The sequence below is a fragment of the Hydra vulgaris genome, chromosome 11 (assembly GCF_038396675.1).
Source record: "Hydra vulgaris chromosome 11, alternate assembly HydraT2T_AEP".
Classification (NCBI taxonomy): Eukaryota; Metazoa; Cnidaria; class Hydrozoa; order Anthoathecata; family Hydridae; genus Hydra; species Hydra vulgaris.
Genome location: NC_088930.1, coordinates 49,968,674 through 49,982,584, shown reverse-complemented (window position 1 = coordinate 49,982,584; position 13,911 = coordinate 49,968,674). Strand labels below are relative to the sequence as shown.

Here is a 13,911-nt window from a genome sequence, read left to right as displayed (position 1 = left end):
ATTGTGTGCAAGAAAAAAAAAAAATCTTTTTAAATATTATTTCATATATTTCTTTTACAAATTATTGTTTGAGACACCTTTAATTCAGGTTAAAACTAATAATTTGGTATCAAAATATCAAAACTAATTTAACAAAATTATTGCTAAATATTATAACATTTATTAGTTAACCTGATCTCAAAAAAAGTGTATTTTCATAGATTTCAGAAACAAATATTTTCACAAAATATTTATTGACAAAAAAATAGTGTGAAAAAACGTTTAAGGCTCTAAAAACAATTTTAAAAAAATGCTTCTTGGCATTATCAAAATTAATTTTAATTACAAATGAATACTATTTTTAAAATCTCTATGAAGTTCTTCTTTTGAGACCAAGGTTACACATACAAGGTTACATACTTTTGAATTTTTTTTTTGACAATATTAGGGATTTTACCCAAACTGCTAAAGACTTGAACCCAAATATCGTAACAACTTAATGTGATTGTGAACTTGATGTGATTGTGAACTTGATGTGATTGTGAACTTGATGGGATTGTGAACTTGACGTTTGATGGTGAAAAAATGCATTTTTAGCTCAAGCAAAAGAAATGACATATCAACTAAAGTTTAAATTTATTTTTTTTAATAAACCTTAATAAGTTTGACCATTTTTTTTATAAACCTTAATAAGTTTGACCATTTTTTTTATAAACCTTAATAAGTTTGACCATTTTTTAAAATAAACCTTAATAAGTTTGACCTTTTTTTTCAAAATGTATACTTTTTAAGCAATAATGAATTTGTTAAATAATTATAAATAACCCTATTAATATAGTTAGAATGTTTAAAAAGTTTTCATTGATTGACCAGCCTTTGACTAATAATTGAAAATGTGCAACTATATCATAGAAACAAATTGGCACTTTAGGGAAATGAAATATTAAAAACAAGTAAATTTTTACATGTTTAAAAAAATTATTTAAATTTGAGTTTAACATTTGTTCATCTTTATTTTATAAAAATAAAACCTACCGCTTTCATCTGTTGTGATATTTATAAACATGTAATTCTCAAATACTGTCATAAAGTATGACTCAACCTTGCAGCGAACATTATAATCAGTATAAGAAGTAAGATTGTTTACTAAATAACTTGTGAGATGAGTACTTGTATTTTTCAACCAATCTGAACTATCAGATGGCTTATATGCACAAGAGTATCCAATAAAATTGCTTGAATTCTGCATCATAGTAACATTAAAAGTATTCCATGAAACTTTGAATGATGTCTTAGTTTGATCCACAGTTGTTTGCGGGAATGGTACTAAAAAATATATATATTAATAAACAAAAGTAGAAGTATCTCTGAAAGTAAGTTTTCATTTGTTTGTTTGTTTTTGTTCTGTTTTTTTTTTCCTATTTTACAACTTATGAGTTAATTGACTCTGAATGAATATCAAAATTTTTTTTTTTTTAATTATTCACCTCCCGAAGGCCAAGAAGGCCACTACAGTCAAGGAGGCTACTTTTTTTTGTGGTTACAACCCTCTCTTAACTTTATAACTCCGAAACACGAACCTTGACAAACAAGGCCACTGCATGGAGAAACAAGTTGAGCGCGGTACTACCAGGGACAATTGAGTAATATATTTATTGTCTCTATTTATGCCAGAGATGCAAAGTCCCAAAAGGATTCTGGATTTATATCTATTTTTTCTGGTCTCTGGTGTGGTGTCCAGAAGCTCCGAGCATGTTGGTTGACTTATGATCTGTTATAAGAAAAAATTAAAATTAATAATAAAGATTTAATGAGTTGGAACTAATTGTTTTTAAGCCCAGAGTCCTTTGCCACCACTATTCTTAAGGGCTATGGGGTCAAAAATTGATTTTTCCTCTAACCTGGAAGTCCTTATTTTTTCCCATTAGCTGTCCATAAGCTTTTTTATATCTTTAGAGCTCCTGGAAACCAAAAGCTAGGAAGAAGTAATCTTTTTGTGACTTTTAAATCTGGAGCTCTTTTTTTCAAATCCAGAGCCCTTTTTAAGACTCACACATTATCATAAGCACAATAAAAATCTCAAACAACAACAACAACAAAATTATTGAGAAATTGACATGCATGCTTGACACCTTGAAACTTAATATAGTCCATTTGGAAATATTTTAGTTTTAAATAAATTTACAGAAAAGATAAAACTATTAAATAATAAAGTATTGCATCATTCAATTATTGTCCAATCAAGTCCATCTTTTCGCCTACAAAAAAAATTAATTTTTTGTTTGAATGTAGGAAGCAAGTCCCTTACATATAAAGGAATTGTCATTACAATATTGTGTAACTTGAAAAATAATCACTAATGATAATTAGTAATTATATTACTAATGATAATTAGTAATATAATTACTAATTATCATTAGTGATTATTTTTCAAGCATCATTTAGCTAGAAAAATTTCACTCAAGTTTTAGAAAGTAACTTTAAAAATTGCATTAATGAACAGAAACCAAACCACAGTAAATAAAGATTTTATTCAAATTATTAAATATGTGTGTAGCAATTTTTTTTGCTAAAATAAAGTTGTATTTTACATGTTAAGTTAAAGACGCAACTTTTCAAAACGCAATAAAAATATTGCGCATTAAAAAGTTTATTTGTTTTTAGAATAAACAGTTTGCGTAGGTTAAATTTTATATATTTTATCAAAAATTTATTAAAGAGTTTTCAACTAAAAAAATAAAACTAAAAATTTAAATAGCTTTTCTAAAAATTATTAGTTCTCTATAGTTTCTTCATTGATTTTTTTTTTACAGCTTTTTTAACATACTTTTTAATGAAATTCTTATACATATTATCTAAACTTAGTTTATTTAAAAATAATTTTCCTAATTAAAAAGAAATCTTTTTTGAGATTAGCAGATTTATAAAGCAGACCCAAAATTTACATAAGATAATACTAAAAAAAAATTATAAACAATAATAATAAATTCTAGATTATACTGTCATCATTGATGATTTTTTTTGTTTTCTAATTATAAAACAAAATGTTTAGTTTATTTCAACACTTTTTGGATATTAACTTTTTGCTTTTAAACTGGTGCATTGCATAAGGCATAGGCAAAAGCTAGAAAAAGTCAGGGATAAATCTGTTTTAAATATGTTTTAAGTCTGATTACACTCCTTATCCTAAGGCTATAGGTTGAGTATAGGCTTGAGATAGTGTCACAATAAAAATACTCACCCTAAGTAAATTTTGAGTGGAACTTATATTTTTTTTAAAGAATGCTAGACAAAGAGGTAATCAGAAAATTTTTGTTGACTAGTCTAGTCCAGGTCATGCTTTGAAACCTCCGACTAATTTTTTATGCTTTTTCATTTAGCACTTCTTTATCATTCTTTTTTTCTTGTGAATATTCTCTTTTCAATGTTGTTTTTGATTTAATTAACCTTGCATCTCATTATCTATCAGCCAATATTGTTGTCATTTTTGATTGTTTTGAACCAGCCAATGTTGAATCTGATCTCTCTTCCATGATAGTTTGGGTTTTTAAACTTTTTAAACTTTTGTTTAAAAAGTTTAAAAACCCAAAGCCCCTGCGCAGACAAACAAGATGAGGGCAGTACTACTGGATGTGGTGGGGATCGAACTCAGAACCTCTTGCTTATGAAGCAAACGCTCTACCACTACCACATATAAATATATATTAGGTGTTATATATTAGTATATATATATAATATATATATATATATATATTTATATATATATATATATACATATATATACTATATATATTAATATATATATATGCATATATATATAAGTTTATATATATATATATAAATTTATATATATATAATAATATGCATATATATATAAATATATATATATAATATGCATATATATATAAATTTATATATTTATTTTATATTCATATATAAAAATATATATATATATGCATATATATATATATATATATATGCATATATATATATATATATATATATATACATATATATATATAATAAATATATATTAGTAGATAGTAATAATAAATATATTTTAGTAGTAAATATATATTAATAATTAGTAGTAACAAATATATATTAGTAGCCGAGAATAAATAAATATATATTATATAACAGAGTGAAAAAAGTCTTAAAATCAAAAATTCTGAAGAAAAAGGATTCTTTCTGATTTTTATTCTTGAAAATTAAAATGAATAAACTTTTTTAAATTGACTTTTAAAACTTTTGCTTTAAACTTTAAACAAAAGTTTTTTACTGCTGATAATAATTCAATAATTAGTAGTAATAACTAAAATAATAATAATTCATTAATCATTCAGTAATAATTAGCTAGTAATTAGTTAATTTTTCAGTAATTAACATTCATTAGTTAATATTCTTATATTGATGAAAAGCCAAACTTTTGCTCTCTACTTTATGCCTTCTCTGATTATCCTTCACTATTACCACAATCATCTTTTTCAAAAATAAATCATTAATTTCATTGCAAAGTTAGCATCTGCTTACCTTTTGCATTTTTCTACTCATGATTCCTTTGTTCACCTCTATAAACCTCTCACTCATCTGTGTATGGAATACTCCTGTCATATTTGGATTTGGATTTTTAATAATGCTCTCTCTTTTAGAGAGAGTTAAGTCAAAAATTGCATTGCTAATGTTGTTGGACCTGATCTAGATGCCAAACTTGAGTTTTTATCCCATCCTAGAAAGGTTATACCTCTTTCTATTTTCTACAAATACTATCATCGTTGCTGCTCAATTGAGGTATCATCAATGTTTTACTTGTTTTTATTTAATTACTATTTTTATCAAGACTATATATATATACATATATATATATATAAATATATATATATATATATATATATATATATATATACATATATATATATATATATATATATATGTATATATATAAAAATATATATATATATATATATATATATAAATATATATATATATATAAATATATATATATACATATATATATATATATATATATATATATACATACAGATATATATATACACACATATTTATTTCATGTAAAAACTTACATGCCTAATTGTAAAATGCTTTTATATATATATATATTTATATATATATATAAAAGCCACTACAGTCGAGGAGGCCACTACAGTCGAGGAGGCTACTCATTTTTTTGTGTTTTTTATTTTTTTGTTATTATTCGTGGTGCAACCCTCTCTCAACTCTTTAACTCCGAAACACGAACCTTGTCGAGCAAGGCTGCTGCGCGGAGAAACTAAGTTGAGCGCGGTACTTCCAGGGACGTGGTGGATCAATTTTTATACATATATGTATAAAAATTTACATATATATATTTTTTTGTTACTTCACCTCCTCAAGGCCATGAAGGCCACTACGAGGCTACAGACAAGGAGGCTACTTAATTGTGGTTATAACCCTCTCTCAACTATATATTTCCAAAAACAAACCTTGACAAACAAGGCCACTGCACAGAGAAACAAGTTGATATGTGTATATATATATATATATATATATATATATATATATATATATATATATATATATATATATATATATATATATATATATATACATAAATATATATATGTATATATACATATAAATGTATATATACATATATATATGTATATATACATTTATATGTATATATTTAATTTTTTGAAAGGTCCTGGGCTCAATTTAATTTTTTGAAAGGTCCTGGACAAAATGTCCAATCAAAATTTGTTTGGGTCGGACAGTGTCCAATCAAATTTTTAAAATATAATTTTTACGGTTTTACAGAATTGAGTTATGCAATTGAAATACATGTCATGTTATTCAGTTAATTTAACGTTAGTCAAGTGAAATTGTAGTTTCTATCTTTATTATTTAGAATATTTAATTGCAGATTTTTGTTTTTTAATAAAATATTTTTAATCTAATATTGTATGTTTTTTAGATAGACTTCAATTTTGACGCTGTAACTGACAACGCTTAGTTTTTTTTTGTTTTTTTTTTTGTTTAAAATTTGACAATGGCTGTTTTGATGTTTTAACAATTTAAACGCAATAAAAAACATCGTTATGTTAAGAATAACTTTTAATCATCGATCTTTTTTTTTTTTTTAATCTAAGTTTTTGATTTATGGGAAGGCTTTAAATAAAATCAAAAATTAATTATAATGATTGTTTAAAATAAACGCATTATGTGTAAATTAAAAGTTATATTTAAATTTTTTTTTTAGTCAGTATGCATTTTTTATGATAAATTTAAATGTTTGAAACTATTTTTTCATGTCTTTCTAAAAATCTTTTGTTTTTAAGTTTAGCCGGACAATGTCTGATGTCCGACTGTTAAATTGAGCCTTGTATATATATATATAGATATATTATACTGCTGGTTTAGGTGAGCAGGCTGATATCATACTGAAATAGCCTGCTGCCAGGGGCTTCAGTACATACATCAACTGACAAATAGCCTGACTTATAGCAAAGTGTATCAATATTTGATAATGATATATATATATATATATATATATATATATATATATATATATATATATATATATATATATCATTATCAAATATTGATGAATGAAATTATTGTTAAATCATATTTTGGTAATTATAAACTCATTTTATTTGTTTTCAAATATTTTATATCATCAACTTAATTAATGTAAAAACTTACATGCCTAAATGTGAATATATATATATATATATATATATATATATATATATATATATATATATATATATATATATATATATACATACATAAATATATATATATATACATATATATGTGTGTGTGTATGTATATATATATATATATATATATATATATATAAAACAATGGCCTTTTAAGGTTTTCTTCATTTTTGGGAATAAGAAAAATTCACACAGAGCCATATCTGGTGAATATTGAGGTGGGGCATGACTACAGTGTTGTTTTTGGCTTAAAAATTTCAAACAAACAACGACGAGTGAGCATGTGCATTATTGTGGTGCAAAAGCCATAAATTGTTTTGCCATAAATTGGGGTGTTTCTTTTGGATTGCTTCACATAAACACTGCATAACTTCAAGGTAATACTCCTTATTAACCATACGACCTTGTGGTAAGAACTCATGATGAACTATGCCATTATAATCGAAAAAAACAGTAAGCAAAACCTTAACATTTGCAATCATTCATAGCCATTTTTTCCACATTTTCATTGATTATTGAATTATTGACGTGCTGGGTTGACTGGAGCATTCATCATCTTCAACATCTTTGCGGCCATCTTGGAAACGCTTATACAACTCGTAAACACTTGTTTTTTTCATAGCAGACTCACCATAGGTTTTTATGCAACATTTCACACACTTTGTTACACTTTATTTTTTACACAAAATTTAATACAAATTTTTTGACTCTTCAATTCTTCCATTTTTTAAGCAGGCAAAAATTGCAGAGCTCATAAAAACACATTGAACCTTAGCGACTACCACAGACAACGTAAACAATTAATATAGTTGAGAACTTCATCATACTTTAGGGGCATCTATACCAACACAAAAAAAAAGTGCTTATAAAAGACTTATAAAAGTTTATTTAGAATGAAGGGACAGATAAAGTAATAGGATGCAACTTGTTAAATAAAAAACCAAGCAAGAATGAGTTTTAGTTTATCGTAATAGAGAAGATAGTTTGTTTAAGCATTGACCATGATTGTATTTGTAAAAAAAAAGAAATGCAACCTTACAAAAATGGGAGAGTGGCTCAAGCTTGGCAGATAAAGCAGGTCTAATTACATTTACCATGTGCTTTTGTTTGATAGTAAGAGGGTTGTTTTTCATTAATATAGTAATGCCAACAATATTGCAATATTCTTTTGCACTAAACAAATGATTTTTTGTCTAAAAAAAAATTGTAAATTTTAAATCCTGAATTTAAATCCATAAGCCACTGCAAGACTTAGGCTGTTACAGAAGTGAGATCAGATTTAAAATTGGCTGCTTGTTCAAAGCAATTAAAAAGTGAAGATTTTTAGTCAAGACAAGAGTATAAAGTTGAGTCGTCAACAAATAGAGCCACTTTAAATTTCATGAAGATTGTTATTGTAGATAAGAAACAATACAGGAGCAAAGATGGAACCTTGTGGTATCCTTAGAGTTACTTAAGATAAAGAAGAAATTAGGTCTTCAAGAATAACTTTAATACTGCAGTTAGAAGGAAATAATTTAATAACCAAAAAACCTTTATATAAAGATATTGTCATATAAAGAAATAGTTGGAGAGGTCAAAGTGTTTTCTAGAGTTTTGAAAAATTGAAGAGAGTTCTGGTGAACACTTTTGGAAACTTTGGACTATTCTATGGAAATCTATTCTGGAGCACAAACTGTAGAGTGTTTAATTGAGAATTAACTTAGCATTGAATGCCAGAATGATTTCGATGTTTAATAATGGGTTAATCTGTTTAACTGGCAGGAAGAGTGTGGCCATTAAATCATGATTTAGAGATTAAATGTTAGACTTACTTTAGTTTATGACATTTTTGAAGACTTACCAAATGTCTCAAGAACCTAACATCTGAGATAAGAAACAAGATTTAGTAAACTTAGAATAACAGAGCTCAACATCAGATAGGACCTTTTTACATTGGTTTCTCAGAGTAGTAAAAGGACATTTGTTTATAAGAGAGATGTTCTTGTAAAAAAGATGAATAAAATGATTACTGTTAATAAAGCAACTGTTCAAGATGGCAAAAAATGCAGAGTAGAATGAGACTTGACTAAATATTGAAGAGAAGTAATAAAAGCTTCCAAGCTTTTATTTCAGAAGGAATAAAAGCTTCCAAGATTTATGCATACATATTATGGGTATAAACATACATGTTTGTTATTTATTTAGATGCTGGCAAGTAATATCTTTTCATATGATGAAGATGATGACGATGACAATGACCATCATCATTATCATGATGACATATATATATATATATATATATATTTATATATATATATATATATATATATATATATATATATATATATATATATATATATATATATATATATATATATATATATATATATATATATATATATATATATATACAGTCATGGACAAAAGTTTGCGACCACTGCAATTTTTTACAAAAAACACTCAAAATTTAGAAAAACAATTAGTAAATTATAAATCAGTAAATTATAAAGCTTCTCGCAATAGTCCGGCGGAATCTCCTGCACCCACACACGTTTAATCCAGTTGATGAGGTCATCTTCAGAACTTGGGCTATGTGCAGCAATCTTCTGCTTCATTACAGTCCAAACATTCTCAATAATATTGAGATCTGGACTGTTGCCTGGCCAAGGCAAAAGTTATGGTTTGGGGAGCAAAATTTTTTGCTCCCCAAACCATAACTTTTGGAGCCTGTTTGACTGTTGGTATAACGTACTTTGGATTATGCCTCTGATTTGGTGGGCGTCTGACATGTCTACAAAATGAGTAGAATTGTGACATGTTGTCTCATCTGAAAACATCACTTGTTTCCACTGGGCTAGTGTCCACTGCTTGTACTTCTGACAAAACGGTTGGTAAGATTTCAAGCCTGCATCAAATAATTGTCTGATTTTTTTGCTGCCTTTTTTTATAGCATTATCCATACGGTTGCTTGTAACCTTCGGGCGCCCAGCCCGTGAACGGGATTTCAAACTTTTCAGCTCTTGATTTCTCTTTACAGTAGCTACAACAGTGGAATGTGAAATACCAAGCTTTTTGGCTATCTGTCTTATAGAAATGTTCAATTTGTACAAAATAACGACCTGAGCTTGCTTTTCAGATATCAGTTCTTTACCGCGTACCATTTTAACTAGTACTGCTTTAAATAAGGTCTCCATAATATAAAATGTTCCAAAATATTTCAGTTATATCTGAAAATAAACATGTAAACATCAATTTTAGACTCTAATTGACAATTAGCACAAATTGATACAAAATTGTAGCACTAAAGTAGCCCAAAAGCAATTCAGAGTAGAATACATTAAAAAATATGCGAAAGTCAGATGTTTTTTTTCTTGCTACACAACCTCTGAGAGCAACACCTATCAAATGTCATTTAACCATTGTTGACTTTTGTTACATGGTGTTCATTGAAGTCGGTGGCAATTTCTGGTGCTGTCCATCAATGACTTTGCATGGAACTCATAACTATGTACGGGTCTTCTTTTCTGGTGCTGAAACAAAGTCTTTTAGATCATTGGCGGTAGTGAAATGATTCAGTTTCTTCTTTTTGTTTAACTGTTTCTCACACACATTTCTCTGATATGCCAATAACTCTATTTAAGTATATATTTAGATCACTTTTTTATTAAAACAATTGATTATTTTTAAAATACAATTTTGCCTCACATTTTTTGATATTTTTATATATAAAAGTTCATTCATAACTTTTTTTTTGTAAAAAAAATTTTTTCTAATTTAAAAAAGTTAAAAATATGAAAAGAGATTTTAAGTTATAAAATATGTGTGTATCTATATTTTGCTTTAATTAAATCCTATTTTACATACTAAGTTAAAAATGCAACTATAAAAGTATTGCATATAAAAAAGTTCTTTCTTTTCTGGAATAAATATTTATTCTATTTAACTTGTTATTCTATTTTTAAAGAGTTTTCAATTAAAAATATAAAACTAAAAATAAAAATAGTTTTGTTAAAACTGTTAAAACTGTCCTTTCCCATTGCTTTTTTTACAGTTTATTTGATACAGTTTTTAATAAATATGATAAAATATATTAAACATATATATATATTTAATATAATATATTTAATATAATATATTTAATATAATATATATATATATATATATATATATATATATATATATATATATATGCAACCCTCGGAATTAGGAAAAATGAGGTCGGCAATAATTTGCCAACCTCAATCTTTTAGAGGTCGGCATCAGGTCGGTAAAAATTATTTGATACAAAGGTCTTACCATAAAACATAGAAACGAGGTTGGTAATTTTTTGCCGATCTCAAACACTTTCAGGTCGGCAGTTAGGTCGGCTGACCTTAATTCTGAGGGTCGTATATATATATATATATATACATATATATATATATATATATATATATATATATATATATATATATATATATATATATGTATATATATATATATACATATGTGTATATATATATATATATATATATATATATATATATATATATATATATATATATTTATATATATATATATATTTATATATATATATATATACATATGTATATATAAATATATATATATATACATATACATATGTATATATATATATATAAATATATATAAATATATATAAATATATATATATATATATATATATATATATATATATATATATATATATATATATATATATATATATACATATAAATATATATATACATATAAATATATATATGACTTTGAACTGTGTTGAAGTTCAATTCAAAAAACTATTAATTTGGTTTTTTACTGACTCAAAGTATATTTATTTATTAATTTATGTTTATATGTTTATTACTATATTTTTTTATTACTATTATTTGTTTAGCATATTTACTACTATTTTAACTTATATTTTTATTGCTAATTACTGTATCTCATTTTTCAAAACTTTATAAATATTTTTTTCATAACATTAACTATTTCATACTTTTATAACCTTAACCAAAAAGGGAAATTAAAAAAATCAGTTTCTATTTGATTTCACCCAGTCTCAGAACCTTAATTTCCAAGCTAATATAAATATATCTATTTGGAATGTATTTTTAATAAAATGATATACTTTTTATAACATCAGTATTAAACAACAGCATCAACTTTAAAAGAGTAGCCATGGTAACTTTAAAGCTTACTTAGGCACTTACATGGTTATTATAGCCTCAACTACAGTAGTCCTATTTGGTTCGGGGAAACAAAACTGTATATAAATAAAAAAAGTAATCAAATCAGATCACTTTATCAATAAAAAAGTTTTTAATGGAATCACAAGTGTTGTTGAACATTACTTATTTCAAGTACCACCCTATAAAACTATTCTATAAAATAACCAGTCTATGACTGCTCAGAAAAATTTTATTAAATCAGTACTACTTTTAATTTTCTAATATCTTAATAGAAATCTTACAGGCGCACTCAAGATAACAGTAGGGCTGAAATTCACAAAATGCATCTGAAACATCTCCTGGGATACTGCAATAACCAGAGTATCTTCCTTTTCCACATGTTACGAAAGAATATTTATCACATTTTAAACCAGAAATATTAAATGTAGATACGGTATAACTTAAAGGTGCATTGTATCCTATAAATTAAAACTAACAGTTTAAAATTCAAATTTAACAACAACAATATTTGAACTATTATTACCACATAATTATTATATTTTTATTGTCATATATATTATTACATAAATTTAACAAAAATAATATAAATTTATTAAAATCAAACAAATCCTCATTATAATTGATTCCTAATAAACGTTAACCAACTTCCCTAAACCAAGTTAATAATAGCCAATATTTATAAAATTTTTATGTACCATTAACTTTGTCATAAGCATTGGCAAACCTTTTATATCACAATTTATCTTTACACTGAGATAAATTAGAAAACCAAATCTCTTGTAAAACTCATATATAGTGTCATTGTGCTTTAACCTTTACAATGTCATATGGATTTTATGAAACATTGAACTCAGGACTCGAAAGTCAAAAATAATGAATGATTAGATTTCTTGATAATTTAAGCGAAAATTTAAATGCTGAAAACTCTGAAATCAACATAAAAACCTAGTAAAGTTGAATACAACTAAATGCAACCTAAGCTTAAATATTGGTGTGTATATATATATATATATATATATAATATATATATATATATATATATATATATATATATATATATATATATATATATACATGGCTGTAACGGCTTTATTATACATAAAACTGCTTTGTAAATGTCAAAACATTAGTTGGGGAAGTACATTAAATTTTATCGTCTTTTAAAAATCCACAAAAAAGCAACTTAAATGACTAATCATTTATGTCTTTAATCAAGATTCTTGATAGAGTTTATTTTTTTATATTTTATACAGGTTTACAACTACTAAACTGAGGCTAAAATTACAACAATTTATTATATATCATTATAATTTATATTATTATATATAAATGAATTTTTATATCTATAATCAAATTTATATTCTATTACCTATTAAATTGTTATAAACTCAAAAATTAATTTCTATTTTATTATCTAAAAATAGGAAAATATAAAAAGAATTAATTTCAATTGTTTATCAAGGCAATCAGGAATTTGTTTTTTCTTTAAATAATAAATGTTTGCTTTGTTTTTTAATGTTTTTACAATGTAGGAATGAATAAACTTGAATTTCTTTGCACTTTTTTTGCCAAAGTTCTAGATCAGTCATTCTAGACAACTTTCAGACAATTGATGTTCCTAGCAGTCATAATTTTTGATTTTCTGTCTGATTCAAGCTTACGAGACATTGTTTCTTTCACATTGTTCTTCCATTTTGCCACATAACATTTGTTGGTTCTTGCAGGTGATTAGAGGTAACAAAATACTCTACAAATTTCTTAGTTATAGCATTCGGATGCAAATATTAATATTTGTACATTTGTTTAATTAAAGTAGTTACCTTAATGTTGCAATTTTTTATTACCTAAATAAAAAAATTAAATAAACAAAACTCTCACTAAAAGAAAATCAAAACATGCAAAACAACGAAAAAAGTTAGCCTGGGTAAAATATGCATCAAACAGCAAGCAACAAATGAAGATAAAGAATAAGATAAGATAAAAGATAAAAGGGCTCATCTCAATAACACTATTGTACATTTAGACAACATTTTTGT

General features: G+C 25.2%; 1 protein-coding gene across 1 annotated transcript in view; it reads right to left on the bottom strand.

Moving 5' to 3' along the window:
• LOC101241857 (uncharacterized) overlaps positions 1 to 13,911 on the bottom strand; it is a 95,120-nt gene that overhangs the window by 42,841 nt on the left and 38,368 nt on the right. Inside the window, exons 8-9 of the mRNA XM_065809108.1 lie at positions 12,157 to 12,333; positions 1,015 to 1,305 (exon numbers count right to left, since the gene is read on the bottom strand). Of these exons, the coding sequence (XP_065665180.1) occupies positions 1,015 to 1,305; positions 12,157 to 12,333 (468 nt within the window). The remainder of the gene's footprint in view (positions 1 to 1,014; positions 1,306 to 12,156; positions 12,334 to 13,911) is intronic.